General features: G+C 46.8%; 1 protein-coding gene across 1 annotated transcript in view; it reads left to right on the top strand.

The window, feature by feature from the left end:
* LOC137302558 (hydroperoxide isomerase ALOXE3-like) overlaps window positions 1–18,351 on the top strand; it is a 50,127-nt gene that overhangs the window by 28,853 nt on the left and 2,923 nt on the right. Inside the window, 9 exon segments of the mRNA XM_067972299.1 lie at window positions 1,260–1,275; window positions 1,278–1,328; window positions 1,331–1,365; window positions 1,367–1,406; window positions 1,409–1,461; window positions 2,075–2,161; window positions 8,025–8,194; window positions 15,289–15,410; window positions 16,110–16,210. Of these exon segments, the coding sequence (XP_067828400.1) occupies window positions 1,260–1,275; window positions 1,278–1,328; window positions 1,331–1,365; window positions 1,367–1,406; window positions 1,409–1,461; window positions 2,075–2,161; window positions 8,025–8,194; window positions 15,289–15,410; window positions 16,110–16,210 (675 nt within the window).

Raw genomic sequence — 18,351 nt, forward strand, 5'->3', positions numbered from 1 at the left:
TCTTCCCCTTGGGCTGACATTGTCCTTTTGAATTTCTATCTATATTCGTCTGTGTATCTCCCTCCCTTTCTTTTTGACCAAGTCTCTCTCTCTCTCTCTCTTTCTCTGTCTGTCTATCATTCTTTTCTCTCTGTCACTTTGTTTACATTTCTCCTCTCTGTTCTCTTTCTTTATCTCTCTCCACTGTCTGTATCTTTATTTTATCTTTCTTCCTCTCTGCGATCTCCCTCCTCTCTGTTTGCCCCTGTCCTCACTGTTTATCTCTCTCCCCTCTCCATTTGTTTCTTTCCTCTGTTTATTTCCCTGTCTTTCTTTCTGCTTCTCTCTCTCTCTATCTATATCTTTGTCCCTCTTTTATCTCTCTCTGTCCCTCACTCTGTCTTTATCTATCTCCTCTCGCTGCTTCTCTCCTCTCCCTGTCCCTTTCTGTTTCTATCTCTCTTTTTTCTATGTCCCTGTGTTTCACTCTCTGTCTCCCAATCACTCTCGTTGTCCCCCCCTCTCTGTCTCCTCTCTACTGCTCTCTCTCTGTTTCCCACTCTCTCTGTCTGCCCTCTGCTCTCTCTCTCTCTCTCTGCCCCCATCTGGTATTCTTTCTATGTCGTCTCTCTCTCTCCCTCTCTCTCTCTCTCTCTCCCTCTCTCCCTCTCATCCCACTCTCTCTCTCTCTCTCTCTCTATGTCACCCCCCTTTGTGCTGTGCTCTCTAACACTCTGATACAGAGCGGTGAGCACTTTACCATCAACTCCCTCTTCTCTCACCTCTTTCCCACACTCTCTCTCTCTCCTCTCTCGTCTCTCCCTCCCACTCTCTACTCTCTCTCTCTCCCTCTCTCCCACTCTCTCCCTCTTTCCCTGCCCTCTTTACACAGGCGCATCTCTCATAAACAATATCATTTCTTTTTGATAGTTGGCTGTTAATTCATACAGTTCTTGGAGTGTTAATTCCTTATTATTAGATTTACTGCATCGTTTTTAGGAGAGGAATTGTTAAATTAAAAGTTAGTACCTGCTGATTTTTTCCTGAAACTCTACTACCTGGGCACTGTCAGTCAGGAGTGACGAGGGTTTGAGTCCAATCAATAAATGTGACTCCTGCCCATCCTTTACATTTCCTGCACCTCTCTCTTCAAAAATTAACATTTCCACCCCCTATCCATTGACCCCACCCCTTTTTACCCAATCAAGTTCTTGTTTCATGAATGCCTCAACCTGACAGTGAAAGTCACTTGTAAATCCTACAGTTTCTGTGATTGACAGATCAAACAGGATCCCGACTACAAAACCCGATTTTCCTTCCAAATGACAGCAAATATGACTGGCGCCTCGCCAGATTTGGGTTCGACACGCAGACACACAGATTCACGCAGCTGGTTTCACACTTGCTGAAGACACACCTATTTGCAGAGTCTTTTGCATCGCAACATTACGGAAGCTTCCAAATGCACATCCTATTTTCAAGGTACTTTCTGATGAAATACGATCCCCCCCACACTGGAAGAGAGGAGTCTCAGCCTTGATACTGTATTTTAAAAACCAGAGTTACAATAATTCTCACTGGTTATTCTGCACATTCCATCCCTGTTTCTGTGTTGAGTTAATTGATCTCAGCCATGCTTTCAGTTGACGTTCTACGACTGTCCTTAGCAACCTCCGAATAGAGAGAGGAAAAACAATCAGCTCCTGGCCACTGGGCACCACAGTGAATCCTGTTGGAAAGTACATGTGTGAGAATAGGATTGGTTGCAATACTGTCGTCTCTGACTATCGCACGGGAACAAGAATGGGAGAACCAGAGGCCAGCACCTGTGGAACTGCAAATGTCCAGGGCCTCTGAGGGAGGGGGGATTGGACAGAACATCAAGGTGTTGCATTTCTCTCTGTTTCTTATAGAACAAGTCCTGATGATGCACAGTAGATATGACCAATGGGAGTGACCCTTCAATGCGTCTATACGATGCCAAAACACTCTCAACAATTACAGTAAAAATAATCCAACAGATTTATTACTTTATTATATGTGAAGTTACCCAGAATGGAGCCCAACACTAAAATCAAACTCTTTAATCTTTCAGCTTCTCATGCCTCATCTGAAGTTTACTTTATACATTAACATTGCAGCACGGAAACTCCTTATATCAGAGGGTGGAATTTTTGATCAGGTGAGTGAGTTACTTTAAATTTTTAGTGAAAATAATTGTGAAATGATATTAACGTGGAAGACACAAGAAAGCAGCACAACATACACAAGGCAATGACTTGAAGAGTTTGTGTTTACAAAGAATCTCTACATAGGAGACTGAGAAAAAGTGTCTTGTGTACTGGATATACACTGGGGAACAGTGGGATAAATAGCAGGGACACACTGGGGAACAGTGGGATATATAGAGAGTACACACTGGGGAACAGTGGGATAAATAGCAGGGACACACTGGGGAACAGTGGGATATATAGAGAGTACACACTGGGGAACAGTGGGATATACACAGAGTACACACTGGGGAACAGTGGGATATATAGAGAGTACACACTGGGGAACAGTGGGATATATAGAGAGTACACACTGGGGAACAGTGGGATATATAGAGAGTACACACTGGGGAACAGTGGGATATACAGAGAGTACACACTGGGGAACAGTGGGATATACACAGAGTACACACTGGGGAACAGTGGGATATACACAGAGTACACACTGGGGAACAGTGGGATATATAGAGGGTACAGAGTGGGGAACAGTGGGATAAATAGCAGGGACACACTGGGGAACAGTGGGATATATAGAGAGTACACACTGGGGAACAGTGGGATATATAGCAGGTACACACTGGGGAACAGTGGGATATATAGAGAGTACACACTGGGGAACAGTGGGATATATAGCAGGTACACACTGGGGTACAGTGGGATATATAGAGAGTACACACTGGGGAACAGTGGGATATATAGCAGGTACACACTGGGGAACAGTGGGATATATAGAGAGTACACACTGGGGAACAGTGGGATATATAGCAGGTACACACTGGGGAACAGTGGGATATATAGAGAGTACACACTGGGGAACAGTGGGATATATAGAGAGTACACACTGGGGAACAGTGGGGTGTATAGAGAGTACACACTGGGGAACAGTGGGATATATAGAGAGTACACACTGGGGAACAGTGGGATATATAGAGAGTACACACTGGGGAACAGTGGGATATATAGAGAGTACACACTGGGGAACAGTGGGATATATAGAGAGTACACACTGGAGAACAGTGGGATATATAGAGAGTACACACTGGGGAACAGTGGGATATATAGAGAGTACACACTGGGGAACAGTGGGATATATAGAGAGTACAGACTGGGGAACAGTGGGATATATAGAGAGTACACACTGGGGAACAGTGGGATATATAGAGAGTACACACTGGGGAACAGTGGGATATATAGAGAGTACACACTGGGGAACAGTGGGATATATAGAGAGTACACACTGGGGAACAGTGGGATATACACAGAGTACACACTGGGGAACAGTGGGATATATAGAGAGTACACACTGGGGAACAGTGGGATATATAGAGAGTACACACTGGAGAACAGTGCGGTATATAGAGAGTACACACTGGGGAACAGTGGGATATATAGAGAGTACACACTGGAGAACAGTGCGGTATATAGAGGGTACAGAGTGGGGAACAGTCGGGTATATAGAGGATACACTGTGGGGTATACAGAGGGTATATTGAATCTCTGTGACAGAGCAAGATGTGATGCCTGACTGCAGCTGAGTTATTTATACATTGAAAGATCTGCCATTGTTATATTGGGGTCTTGAAAAAAAATCTTAGGATGAGAAATGTGTTTCGGGCCAGTTGTGTTGACGGAATGGTCATTGCCCTCGGAGTGAGTGTCACAAGGTGGAGGCCTGAGGATCACCAGAAATTGGGCCTTAGGCCTCATCAAAATAATCCCTAGTTATAGTCCAGCAATTTTATTTTAAATTCACAAGCTTTCGGAGATTTTCTCCTTCCTCCGAAAATCTCCGAAAGCTTGTGAATTTAAAATAAAATTGCTGGACTATAACTTGGTGTTGTAAAATTGTTTACAATTGTCAACCCCAGTCCATCACCGGCATCTCCACATCAAAATAATCCCAGTAAGGTACGGGGCCAATCGGCTGTTCCGATGCAGCTCGCTGGTTTTAAGGACACCGATTTGAGCCAATTGCGAGGCCGACAGCAATCTGAAGATTGGTCCTTGGACTGGACAAGGGGTGGGGGAGTGTGGGAATGGGAATGGGAATGGGTGGGGGGGAAGGGGAATGGGGGGAAGGGGAATGGGGGGAAAGGGGAATGGGGGGGAACAGGAATTGGGGGAACGGGAATGGGGGGGGAAGGGGAATGGGGGGGAGGGGAATGGGGGGAAAGGGGAATGGGGGGGAACAGGAATTGGGGGGGGAACGGGAATGGGGGGGGGGAAGGGGAATGAGGGGGGAAGGGGAATCGGGGGTGGGGGAGACCTGGAAGGGGACGAGTGCAGGCCAGCTGTGAGCACTCCTGCTCCTCCTCGTTCTACATTCAGGTAAATTAAAATTCAAAAATATATTTTTTGTTGGCGGCCTCTCAGAGGAGCAGCGTATGTCTGACACATGGTCTGCTCAGTCCCGCTGAATTTCAGATTGATGTTAGGCCCTCATTGGTAGATATAATATCTGTTTTCGATGGCCATCACCATATCCTCAATATCGACGAGCCAATATGGCGTTGGATGGACTTTGGACGCCGTTCGGGCACGAAACATCGCCCTGAAAATTGGTGCTTGTTGTCCATGTTCTGCACCCAAATAATGGGCGCGACAGGGTCCAAATTCACCCCCTTAGAATCACACAGTGTTCCAGGACAGAAACAGGCCACTCAGCCCATCGAGGCTCTGCCAGTACTTTTCGCCACATCAGCACCCAGTCTAATCCCACGTTCCTGCTCACTCCCCATTCCCTATAATATCCCACCCAGTCTAATATCACTCTCCTGTTACTCCCATACTCTTCAATACCCCACCCAGTTTAATCCCACTCTTCTGTTCACTCTGCATACACTTTACTATCCCACCTAGTCGAATCCAACTCTCCTGCTCCCTCCCTATATCCTATAATATCCCACCGAATCGTGTTAGCAAAATTAAAGCCCATGGGATTAAAGGGTCAGTGACAGCGTGGATACGAAATTGGCTCAGAGACAGAAAGCAGAGAGTAGTGGTGAACGGTTGTTTTTCAGACTGGAGGGAAGTTTACAGTGATGTTCCCCAGGGGTCAGTATTAGGACCACTGCTCTTTTAAATATATATTAATGACCTGGACTTGGGTATAGAGGGTATAATTTCAAAGTTTGCAGATGACACAAAACTCGGAAATGTAGTAAACAACGTGGAGGATAGTAACAGACTTCAGGAGGACAGAGACAGACTGGTGAAATGGGCAGACACGTGGCAGGTGGAATTTAATGCAGAGAAGTGTGAAGTGATGCATTTTGGTAGGAAGAATGAGGAGAGGCAAAATAAACTAAATGGTACAATTTTAAAGGGGGTGCAGGAACAGAGAGACCTGGGGGTGAATGTACACAAATCTTTGAAGATGGCAGGACAAGTTGAGAAGGCTGTTAAAAAAGCACATGGGATCCTGGGCTTTATTAATAGAGGCAGAGAGTACAAAAGCAAGGAAGTTATGGTAAACCTTTATAAATCACTGGTTAGGCCTCAGCTGGAGTATTGTGTTCAATTCTGGGCACCACACTTTAGGAAGGATGTCAAAACCTTGGAGAGGGTGCAGAGGAGATTTACTAGAATGGTCCGAGGGATGAGGAACTTCAGTTGTGTGGAGAGACTGGAGAAGCTGGGATTGTTCTCCTCAGAGCAGAGAAGGTTAAGGGGGGATTTAATCGAGGTGTTCAAAATCATGAGGGGTTTTGATAGAGTAAATAAGGAGAAACTGTTTCCAGTGGCAGGAGGGTCAGTAACCAGAGGACACAGATTTAAAGTAAATGGCAAAAGAACCAGAGGCGATATGTGGAAAAAAAATTTACGCAGTGAGTTGTTCTGATCTGGAATGCGCTGCCTGAAAGGGCGGTGGAAGCAGATTCAATAATAACTTTCAAAAGGGAATTGGATAAATACTTGGAGGGGAAAAATTTGCAGGGCTCTGGGGAAAGAGCAGGGGAGTGGGACTAATTCAGCTCCAGACCTCATTACAGCCTTGGTCCAAACATGGACAAAAGAACTGAATTCCAGAGGTGAGGTGAGAGTGACTGCCCTTGACATCAAGGCAGCATTTGACTGAGTGTGGCACCAAGGAGCCCTGGTAAAATTGAAGTCAATGGGAATCAGGGGGAAAACTCTCCAGTGGCTGGAGTCATACCTAGCACAAAGGAAGATGGTAGTGGTTGTTGGAGGCCAATCATCTCAGCCCCAGGGCATTGCTGCAGGAGTTCCTCAGGGCAGTGTCCTAGGCCCAACCATCTTCAGCGGCTTCATCAATGACCTTCCCTCCATCATAAGGTCAGAAATGGGGATGTTCGCTGATGATTGCACAGTGTTCAGTTCCATTCGCAACCCTTCAGATAATGAAGCAGTCCGAGCCCACATGCAGCAAGACCTGGACAACATCCAGGCTTGGGCTCATGAGCGGCAAGTAACATTCGCACCAGACAAGTGCCAGACAATGACCATCTCCAACAAGAGAGAGTCTAACCATCTCCCCTTGACATTCAATGGCATTACCATCGCCGAATCCCCCACCATCAACATCCTGGGGGTCATCATTGACCAGAAACTTAACTGGACCAGCCACATAAATACTGTGGCTACAAGAGCAAGTCAGAGGCTGGGTATTCTGACTCCCCAGAGCCTTTCCACCATCTACAAGGCACAAGTCAGGAGTGTGATGGAATACTCTCCACTTGCCTGGATGAGTGCAGCTCCAACAACACTCAAGACGCTCGACACCATTCAGTACAAAGCAGCCCACTTGATTGGCACCCCATCCACCACCTTAAACATTCACTCCCTTCACCACCGGCGCACCGTGGCTGCAGTGTGTACCATCCACAGGATGCATTGCAGCAACTCACCAAGGCTTCTTCGACAGCACCTCCCAAACCCACGACCTCTACCACCTCGAAGGACAAGGGCAGCAGGCACATGGGAACAATACCACCTGCATTGTTCCCCTCCAAGTCACACACCATCCCGACTTGGAAATATATCACCGTTCTTTCATCGTCACTGGTTCAAAATCCTGGAACTCCCTTCCTAACAGCACTGTGGGAGAACCTTCACCACACGGACTGCAGCAGTTCAAGAAGGCGGCTCACCACCACCTTCTCAAGGGCAATTAGGGATGGGCAATAAATGCCGGCCTCGCCAGCGACGCCCACATCCCATGAATAAATAAAAAGAAATGGATAGCTCTTTCAATGAACTAGCACAGGCCCGATGGGCTGAATGGCCACCTTATGTGATGTATCATTCTATGATTCAAGTCTAATCCTACTCTGCTGCTCACTCCCCATACCCTATAATATCCCACCTTGCCTAATCCCAATTCCCTACCTGCTCCCTTTACCTTCAGTATACGGACTGCAGCGTTCCAAGAAGGCTCACCACCTCCTTCTCAAGGGCGTCGCGGGATGGGCAATAAACGCCGGCCTTGCCAGCGATGCCCACATCCGAGAATGAATTTAAAAATTGTCTCTTCTTCAAGCAACTGTCTAATTTCCCCCTGAGAGAATTGACGGATTCTGCTTTCAGAGAACTCCAGATCATTTATGTATATCGGAAATCAGAGTGGCCCCAACCCAGACCCCATGAAACATCATTCACAAGATCTGCAGTTCCTTGCTGATGAAGCAGTGCCTGGTGTTGTGCCATGCTCTGGTCTGATGAGTGCTGGAGCTCAGACTCTCTGGTGCTGTGGATGATGTAGTTCCTCACTGCACGTTCCAAATACCACATCATGTTTAAATTATGTCACTCCAGGCATTTTCTACAGGAGGGATTGCAAAAGTGCAAATCCTGCAAAGGGCCATGGAGTGGACCACCTACACATCTCTTTGTCTCCCAGAAGAATTGGCCTCTCGGGGTGTGGGAAAGCTGCCCAACTATCATTATAGGGATGATGCACTGAGAGTCTGGATCGCAATCAACAGGTGAGCGAAGAAAACCACATCTCACACACCCTGTCAATACTTCCTCCTTTCTTCCTCTGACACATCTCCAACCATTGAAGTAATATTCAGCCAATAGTCTGTGTGTAATATTGGGGGCACGAGGCTCGTACATCAGCTGAAGACAACCGTAACAAGGAAAGATGGCTTATCAATGTTACCCTGCTGGTTTCTGGTAAAACAAATATGTATGTAGACCTGTTAGTAATCAGTGTCTCTCTTTCTGTCTCACCTCTAGCCTCAAACCTTTTTCTCTATCTCCAAGATCATTATGGTCTTTGCTGCTCTGAACTTTCCTCTCTTGCTCCTGCTAAGCTCCAGATACCCTGTCTTACACACTCTCCCTCTCCCCACACCCTCACTATGTTAAACCAGATACCCTGTCTTACACACTCTCCCTCTCCCCACACTCTCACTATGTTAAACCAGATACCCTGTCTTACACACTCTTCACTCCCCACACCCTCACTATGTTAAACCAGATACCCTGTCTTACACACTCTCCCTCTCCCCACACCCTCACTATTCCTGGGCCATTGGAACCGGTTCTGGGGGAGGTGGGACCAGTACAAATTGGACGGTCTGCATCTGGGCAGGACTGGAACCAATGTCCTAGGGGGAGTGTTTGCTAGTGCTGTTGGGGAGGGTTTAAACTAATGTGGCAGGGGGATGGGAACCGATGCAGGAAGTCAGTGGGAAATAAAGTGGTGACAGAAACAAAAGGCAGTAAGGGAGAGTGTACAGAACATGACCGGACAGATGGTCTGAGAAAGCAGGGCAAAGACCAAGGGAAGACTAGATTAAACTGCATTTATTTCAATGCAAGAAGTCTGATGGGCAAGGCAGATGAACTCAGGGCATGGATGGGTACATGGGACTGGGATGTTATAGCTATTACTGAAACATGGCTAAGGGAGGGGCAGGACTGGCAGCTCAATGTTCCAGGGTACAGATGCTATAGGAAAGATAGAGCAGGAGGTAAGAGAGGAGGGGGAGTTGCGTTCTTGATTAGGGAGAACATCACGGCAGTAGTGAGAGGGGATATATCCGAGGGTTCGCCCACTGAGTCCATATGGGTAGAACTGAAAAATAAGAAGGGAGAGATCACTTTGATAGGATTGTACTACAGACCCCCAAATAGTCAACGGGAAATTGAGGAGCAAATATGTAAGGAGATTACAGACAGCGGCAAGAAAAATAGGGTGGTAATAGTGGGGGACTTTAACTTTCCCAACATTGACTGGGACAGCCATAGCATTAGGGGCTTGGATGGAGAGAAATTTGTTGAGTGTATTCAGGAGGAATTTCTCATTCAGTATGTGGATGGCCCGACTAGAGAGGGGGCAAAACTTGACCTCCTCTTGGGAAATAAGGAAGGGCAGGTGACAGAAGTGTTAGTGAGGGATCACTTTGGGACCAGTGATCATAATTCCATTAGTTTTAAGATAGCTATGGAGAAGGATAGGTCTGGCCCAAAAGTTAAAATTCTAAATTGGGGAAAGGCCAATTTTGATGGTATTAGACAGGAACTTTCAGAAGTTGATTGGGAGAGTCTGTTGGCAGGCAAAGGGACGTCTGGTAAGTGGGAGGCTTTCAAAAGTGTGTTAACCAGGGTTCAGTGTAAGCACATTCCTTATAAAGTGAAGGGCAAGGCTGGTAGAAGTAGGGAACCTTGGATGACTCGGGAGATTGAGGCCCTCGTCAAAAAGAAGAAGGAGGCATATGACATGCATAGGCAGCTGGGATCAAGTGGATCCCTTGAAGAGTATAGAGATTGCCGGAGTAGAGTTAAGAGAGAAATCAGGAGGGCAAAAAGGGGATATGAGATTGCTTTGGCAGATCAGGCAAAGGTGAATCCAAAGAGCTTCTACAAATACATAAAGGGCAAAAGGGTAACGAGGGAGAGAGTAGGGCCTCTTAAGGATCAACAAGGTCATCTATGTGCGGAACCACAAGAGATGGGTGAGATCCTGAATGAATATTTCACATCGGTATTTACGGTTGAGAAAGGCATGGATGTTAGGGAACTTGGGGAAATAAATAGTGATGTCTTGAGGAGTGTACATATTACAGAGAGGGAGGTGCTGGAAGTCTTAACGCGCATCAAGGTAGATAAATCTCCGGGACCTGATGAAATGTATCCCAGGACGTTATGGGAGGTTAGGGAGGAAATTGCGGGTCCCCGAGCAGAGATATTTGAATCATCCACCGCTACAGGTGAGGTGCCTGAAGATTGGAGGGTAGCAAATGTTGTGCCTTTGTTTAAGAAGGGCGGCAGGGAAAAGCCTGGGAACTACAGACCAGTGAGCCTGACATCTGTAGTGGGTAAGTTGTTAGAGGGTATTCTGAGGGACAGAATCTACAGGCATTTGGAGAGGCAGGGACTAATTAGGAACAGTCAGCATGGTTTTGTGAGAGGAAAATCATGTCTCACGAATTTGATTGAGTTTTTTGAAGGGGTAACCAAGAAGATAGATGAGGGCTGTGCAGTAGACGTGGTCTACATGGACTTCAGCAAAGCATTTGACAAGGTACCGCATGGTAGGTTGTTACATAAGGTTAAATCTCATGGGATCCAAGGTGAGGTAGCCAATTGGATACAAAATTGGCTTGACGACAGAAGACAGAGGGTGGTTGTCGAGGGTTGTTTTTCAAACTGGATGCCTGTGTCCAGCGGTGTGCCTCAGGGATCGGTGCTGGGTCCGCTGTTATTTGTTATTTATATTAATGATTTGGATGAGAATTTAGGAGGCATGGTTAGTAAGTTTGCAGATGACACCAAGATTGGTGGCATTGTGGACAGTGAAGAAGGTTATCTAGGATTGCAACGGGATCTTGATAAATTGGGCCAGTGGGCCGATGAATGGCAGATGGAGTTTAATTTAGATAAATGTGAGGTGATGCATTTTGGTAGATCGAATCGGGCCAGGACCTACTCCGTTAATGGTAGGGCGTTGGGGAGAGTTATAGAACAAAGAGATCTAGGAGTACAGATTCATAGCTCCTTGAAAGTGGAGTCACAGGTGGATAGGGTGGTGAAGAAGGCATTCAGCATGCTTGGTTTCATTGGTCAGAACATTGAATGCAGGAGTTGGGATGTCTTGTTGAAGTTGTACAGGGCATTGGTGAGGCCACACTTGGAATACTGTGTACAGTTCTGGTCACCCTATTATAGAAAGGATATTATTAAACTAGAAAGAGTGCAGAAAAGATTTACTAGGATGCTACCGGGACTTGATGGTTTGACTTACAGGGAGAGGTTAGACAGACTGGGACTTTATTCCCTGGAGAGTAGGAGGTTAAGGGGTGATCTTATAGAAGTCTATAAAATAATGAGGGGCATAGATAAGGTCGATAGTCAAAATCTTTTCCCAAAGGTAGGGGAGTCTATAACGAGGGGGCATAGATTTAAGGTGAGAGGGGAGAGATACAAAAGGATCCAGAGGGGCAATTTTTTCACTCAAAGGGTGGTGAGTGTCTGGAACGAGCTGCCAGAGGCAGTAGTAGAGGCGGGTACAATTTTGTCTTTTAAAAAGCATTTGGACAGTTACATGGGGAAGATGGGTATCAAGGGATATGGGCCAAGTGCAGGCAATTGGGACTAGCTTAGTGGTATAAACTGGGCGACATGGACATGTTGGGCCGAAGGGCCTGTTTCCATGTTGTAACTTCTATGATTCTATGATTCTAAACCAGATACCCTGTCTTACACACTCTTCACTCCCCACACCCTCACTATGTTAAACCAGATACCCTGTCTTACACACTCTCCCTCTCCCCACACCCTCACTATGTTAAACCAGATACCCTGTCTTACACACTCTCCCTCTCCCCACACCCTCACTATGTTAAACCAGATACCCTGTCTTACACACTCTCCTCTCCCCACACCCTCACTATGTTAAACCAGATACCCTGTCTTACACACTCTCCCTCTCCCCACACCCTCACTATGTTAAACCAAGATTCATCGCACCATCTCCTACACTTCTTTCACAGGATCTTGAAGCTTTGGAAGTCATCACCTCTCTCAGTCTTCTCTTCAAGCTACAGGCTTGGCATCCTGATTTACCTCCTCTTCTTATCATAGTATCATAGTAGGTACAGCACAGCAGGAGGCCATTCGGCCCATCGTGCCTGTGCCGGCTCTTTGAAAGATCTATCCAATTAGTCCCACTCCCCCCTGCTCTTTCTCCATAGCCCTGCAAATTTTTCCCCTCCAAGTATTTATCTAATTCCCTTTTGAAAGTTATTATTGAATCTGCTTCCACCGCCCTTTCAGGCAGCGCATTCCAGATCAGAACAACTCGCTGCGTAATTTTTTTATTCCTCGTGTCGCCTCTTTTGCCATTTATTTTAAATCTGTGTCCTCTGGTTACCGACCCTCCTGCCACTGGAAACAGTTTCTCCTTATTTACTCTATCAAAACCCCTCATGATTTTGAACACCTCGATTAAATCTCCCCTTAACCCTCTCTGCTCTAAGGAGAACAATCCCAGCTTCTCCAGTCTCTCCATGTAACTGAAGTCCCTCATCCCTGGGACCATTCTGGTAAATCTCCTCCACACCCTCTCCAAGGCCTTGACATCCTTCCTAAAGTGCGGTGCCCAGAATTGGACACAATTCTCCAGCTGGGGCCTAACCAGTGATTTATAAACATTCAACATAATCCAGGACAATATTAATTAGCACTTGGAGAAGTTTGGGCTAATAAATGCTTTTGTACTCTATGCCTCTATTATTAAAGTCCAGGATCCCGTATGCTTGTTTAACAGCCTGCTCAACTTGTCCTGCCACCTTCAAAGATTTGTGTACATTCACCCCCAGGTCTCTCTGTTCCTGCACCCCCTTTAAAATTGTACCATTTAGTTTATATTGCTTCTCCTCATTCTTCCTACCAAAATGTATCACTTCACATTTCTCTGTGTTAAATTTCATCTGCCACGTGTCAGGCCATTTCACCAGTCTGTCTCTGTCCTCCTGAAGTCTGTTACTATCCTCCACATTGTTTACTGCATTTCCGAGTTTCGTGTCATCTGCAAACTTTAAAATTATACCCTCTATACTCAAGTCCAGGTCATTAATATATATTTAAAAGAGCAGTGGTCCTAATACTGACCCCTGGGGAACACCACTGTAAACTTCCCTCCAGTCTGAAAAACAACTGTTCACCACTGCTCTCTGCTTTCTGTCCCTTAGCTAATTTTGAATCCACGCTGCCACTGTCTCTTTAATCCCATGGGCTTTAATTTTGCGAACAAGTCTATTTTGTGGCACTTTATCAAATGCCTTTTGAAAGTCCATATACACAACATCAACCACACTACCCTCATCAACCCTCTCCGTTACTTCATCAAAGAACTCAATCAAGTTCGTCAAACATGATTTTTCTTTAACAAGTCCATGCTGACTTTCATTTATTAGCCCAAACTTCTCCAAGTGCTAATTAATATTGTCCTGGATTTTTGTAAATGTTCTAAAAGTTTCCCCACACGATGTTAGTCTGACTGGCCTGTAATTGCCGGGTTTATCCCTCTCCCCTTTTTGAACAGGGATGTAACATTTTCAATCCTCCAGTCTTCCGGCACCGTCCCCATATCTAAGGAGGATTGGAAGATTGTGGTCAGAGCCTCCGCAATTTCCACCCTTACTTCCCTCAGTAACCTAGAATGCATCCCATCTGGACCGGGTGACTTTTCCACTTTGAGTACTGACAATCTTTTAAATACCTCCTCTTTATCTATTTTTATCCTCTCCAATATCGCTGCTACCTCCTCCTTTACCGTTACAATGACAGCATCCTCTTCTCTAGTGAAGACCGATGTGAAATATTCATTTAGTGCCTCAGCCATGGCCTCTGCCTCCTACTGGTGCTGTCCTGCACTGGGGAGGGGATGGGGGGAGGGGATGGGAGAGGGGATGGGGGGAGGGGGTGGAGGGGATGAGGGGAGGGGGGTGGAGGGGAGGCAAGACTTTAAAAATGGTTGGAACAAACTGCCATGGGCATTACAATCTACTCAGCCTATAGAAGATTAAAATCCTGCAGAGATAAGGACACTGGAACTACTTTGATTTTCATTAGCCAAGCTCATCTACATGAGATCCACTCCTGCTCTCCTGTTCCCTACCCCCCAACTCCTGCCCACTCAGCTACCTTCCCGAGCTCTTAAACTCATCGGTATTGTAAATGGTTCCTTCTCCTCTGCCAGCATCCCCGTCCCCTATAAAACCACCATCAGCACTCCCTTCCTTAAAACTCGCACTCATGACTCTTTTGCCCTCTCCAACTTCTGCCCCATTCTGCAACCTCCCTTTCCTCTCCAAGGTCCTTCAGCATGTTGTCACCTTCCAACTTTGTGCTCATCTTTTCCACAACTCCCTGTTTGAATGCGTTTATTCTGGTTTCCACCCAGTCACAGCAACTGAGACCATCCTCACTAAGGTCACCAATAATATACTTTATTGACTGCAATTGTACATTACCCGTCCTTCTCCTCCTTGACTCTATGCAGATTCAACATGGTCAACCATCCTTGGCCCCTCTTTCTCCTCATTGGCCCTCAGCATCAAGTTGTGGATGAGCCATAAATTCCCCAGAGTACTGGAAACACCAAAGCTCCACCCTCCACACCAACATCAATCTGCATTTGTTTAGCGCCATTAATGTTGAAAAATGTCCCAAGGTGCTTCACAGTGGTGTAATCAATCAAAAATTGACACCAAGCCAAAGAAGGAGATATTAGGAGGGGTGACCAAAAGATTGGTCATAGAGGTGGGTTTTAAGGAGGGTCTTAAAAGAGGAGAGGGAGATGGAGAGCAGAAAGGTTTAGGGAGGGAATTCCAGCTCATGGGGCCTAGACGGCAGCTCCTTTCCCATGTTAAAGATGTTGTGTTGTGTCATGGTGGAGCCTCATGGTCCCACTGGTAGAGTTCCATAATGCTGCAGCACTTTCATTGGACAGAATCAGTCTCGGTGGTGTTGTCCAACAACAGGCCTCAGCCTTACACATAGATCTCTCAACGAATAGAAATTCTGAGGAAATACAAATAGATGCATGGTCTTCCTTCTTTCAAAGGTTTGTAGAAAACATTGTTGACGTCTACTACAAGAATGATGTCTCCGTTCAGGATGATTCCGAAATTCAAGAGTGGGCAGCAGAAATCCTTACGGAAGGATTCTTGGCAAGACAATCATCAGGTGAGAAGAGAAGGGAGAGAGGGAAAGGCGTTCTGATTGTTGTTTTAGGATTCTAAAGGGACTGGATAATGTAGAACATGACAAGCTGTTTCACCTTGACCAGAACAGTAGAACCAGAGGACACGGCCTGTACTTGAAGAGGGATAAATTCAAAACTAATCTGGGGAGAAAATGTCAGTGAGTGAGTGGTCAGTCTGTGGAACAGGCTCCCTAACATTTTGGGATACAGTCAATGAGTAATTTGAGACAGGACGTGTGGCGAGTGTAACAGGCTCGGGAGGGACAGGTGACTTTGGACCTCTGATTCCCAAAGCTCTCCACCACAGGGGGTTTCCCTCACCTCATGTCTGGTCTGTTGGAGACTCATTGATAGAGATTGATTGCCGTGATTACTCAACATTTCCATTATTATTGTGTCACGCGGCTACCAAGGATGGCAGAAGGTGAACTAGATGGTCCTTGGTGTCTATTTGTCTTGCAATTCCTATGTTCCTATAAAACATTGTAACTGGTAAAGGCACCCAGTCTCCCTAACATTTAGGATTATGTGACAATTGTGTCGATTAATCTTTAGTATGACAGTGTCATCACAAGGCAGTGTGTTGTTGGTATCTATCTTGGACACGCTGCAGTGTTCAGGGTAAATGGCTTTTTCGTGTCTACTCAATTCCTGTTACATGTCATAAATTCTCTCTCCAGGTTTCCCAACATCATTCCGCACTAAAGTAGATCTCACCAAGTATCTGACCATGGTCATATTCACCTGCTCTGGCCAGCACGCTGCAGTAAATAGTGGACAGGTAACCTTATATCCAACAGAAATAAGCCAATGTACTCATCAGAAAGTACTGAACTGTGAGTGATATATTGACATTGCACAAGCAACAACATCTCCAGATACAATACCAGAAAACACTTACAATCTACAATTCGCAGGCTTTCAAAATCCAAGCTAGATGTCACTCAACCACTACTTTTGAATGGATCTTCTCTCCTGCCCTGCTTTTCGCTAACCTTGCTGGTGACCTGCACTGTGGGACTCAACCCTTCGTCTGAGTTTCTCGGTGATAAAAATGAGAAAAGGTTGGACTCAATGTTGGATACAGTTGTCCACTTTCCTCCAATCCCTGGAGTTTGCCTGAGAATTATTGAGTCTTCTCAGTCAGCAGCAGCGCTCACAGACAGAGCTGGAAATCACTGGCCCACAGCCCCTGATCGACCACTAAACTACAGCTGTAGAAACACACAAACCTCAAAGCAGTGCTGCATTGAATGGGATGTAGCACCTCTGCTCTATTCATCTGACTGTTCAATCTCCCCGCCCTCTCTCTTCAGAGGAAGGACTGAATCCCTTAGTGCGGAACAGCACTAAGGTTCAAAAGAGTAGGAAAGAACACGAGATTGTTATGATTGGGGCTTTTCTAAATACTTTTTCTTGTACCCAACAAAGAAGCCAAATCCCATAGGCAAGCCTGGACTCCCAATGAGGGAGATCTGCCAGGAATTTCTGCCACCACATCCTCCCCCACACTCTCACTTGCCCTCTTGCTCCCACTCAACAGTCCAGAGAGATCCACTAGGGAGGAATAGAGGACAATCCACGGGGTAAAACATGGACTATAAGTGATCCAGAGGAATGAGGACTGGAGGAGGAGACTGATGTTACTGAGCAGAGGCTCAAGGGTGCTTGGTGCAGAGCCTGCCGAGTCCAATCTCAGGAGTCCTGCTTTTAATACATGGTCTACGTGCGGGCACAGTGGGTGGTCTCCCAGCATGCAGCAGATGGAAGGGGTGTTGGACTCCCCAGCCTACTCGGTATCATGAAGGAAGACCGTGCAATGTGCCCTGGAGTGTGAGGCAGCTCTAAACACATCTACAGGCAGTACTCCCAGCACAAGGGCCCAAACACCACTCAATGCATCCTCCATGGATGTGCAGACTGCAGCTATTGTAGGTAGTGATCTCTTCGAGGTTCCAAGCTCTTGGGGCAGGGATACAGACAAGCATCTCTCCGTGCTTTCTGGGTCGGACTGACTTCCGGCAGAAAATCTGACCTACGGAAACCTGGTGTTATGGGTGTGGGCCTGATGGGATAGATTTCTGGTGGGAGAGGTTGGGACCTGGTGAGATGGGTTTCTGGTGGGAGAGGTGGGGACCTGATGGGATGGGTGGGGACCTGATGGGAAGGGTGGGGACATGGTGGGATGGGATGAGCACTGGTAGGATGGGTGGGGGCCTGGTGAGAGAGTTTGGGACCTGGTGGGAGAGGTTGGGACCTAGTGGGATGGGTGGGGACCTGGTGGGATGGGTGGGACCTGGTGGGATGGGACGAGGACCTGGTGGGATGGGTGGGGACCTGGTGGGATGGGTGGGACCTGGTGGGATGGGACGAGGACCTGGTGGGATGGGTGGGGACCTGGTGGGATGGGTGGGACCTGGTGGGATGGGACGAGGACCTGGTGGGATGGGTGGGGACCTGGTGGGATGGGTGGGACCTGGTGGGATGGGACGAGGACCTGGTGGGATGGGTGGGGACCCGGTGGGATAGGACGAGGACCTGGTGGGATGGGTGGGGACCTGGTGGGATAGGACGAGGACCTGGCAAGATCTTTCGAAAAGGGATAGGGAAAAAATGATTAGCTGAGTTACCCTGGAGTACACTTGGCAGATTTCCTGATGACAAACGCAAGATTGGTGCCAGAAGCAGCTTAGCTCAGGGCTGGTTCTGGCACTCTCGATGGTGCTTACTGCAATGAGACCAAAGACTGGGTCAGAAACCTGCCATTATTGATGGGGATTTAGGCACCAGACACTGTGTTTACCACATGGACTCAACTCAATTTATTTAAACTCCAGAGGGACAGTTCTGTGAAATTTGTTATGATCTTGAAAAGGGCAGTTGTTTTAAGAATACTTCAGTTGATGTATTTGTTCAGGCTGC

This window comes from Heptranchias perlo, chromosome 35, assembly GCF_035084215.1.
Source record: "Heptranchias perlo isolate sHepPer1 chromosome 35, sHepPer1.hap1, whole genome shotgun sequence".
Taxonomy (NCBI): Eukaryota; Metazoa; Chordata; class Chondrichthyes; order Hexanchiformes; family Hexanchidae; genus Heptranchias; species Heptranchias perlo.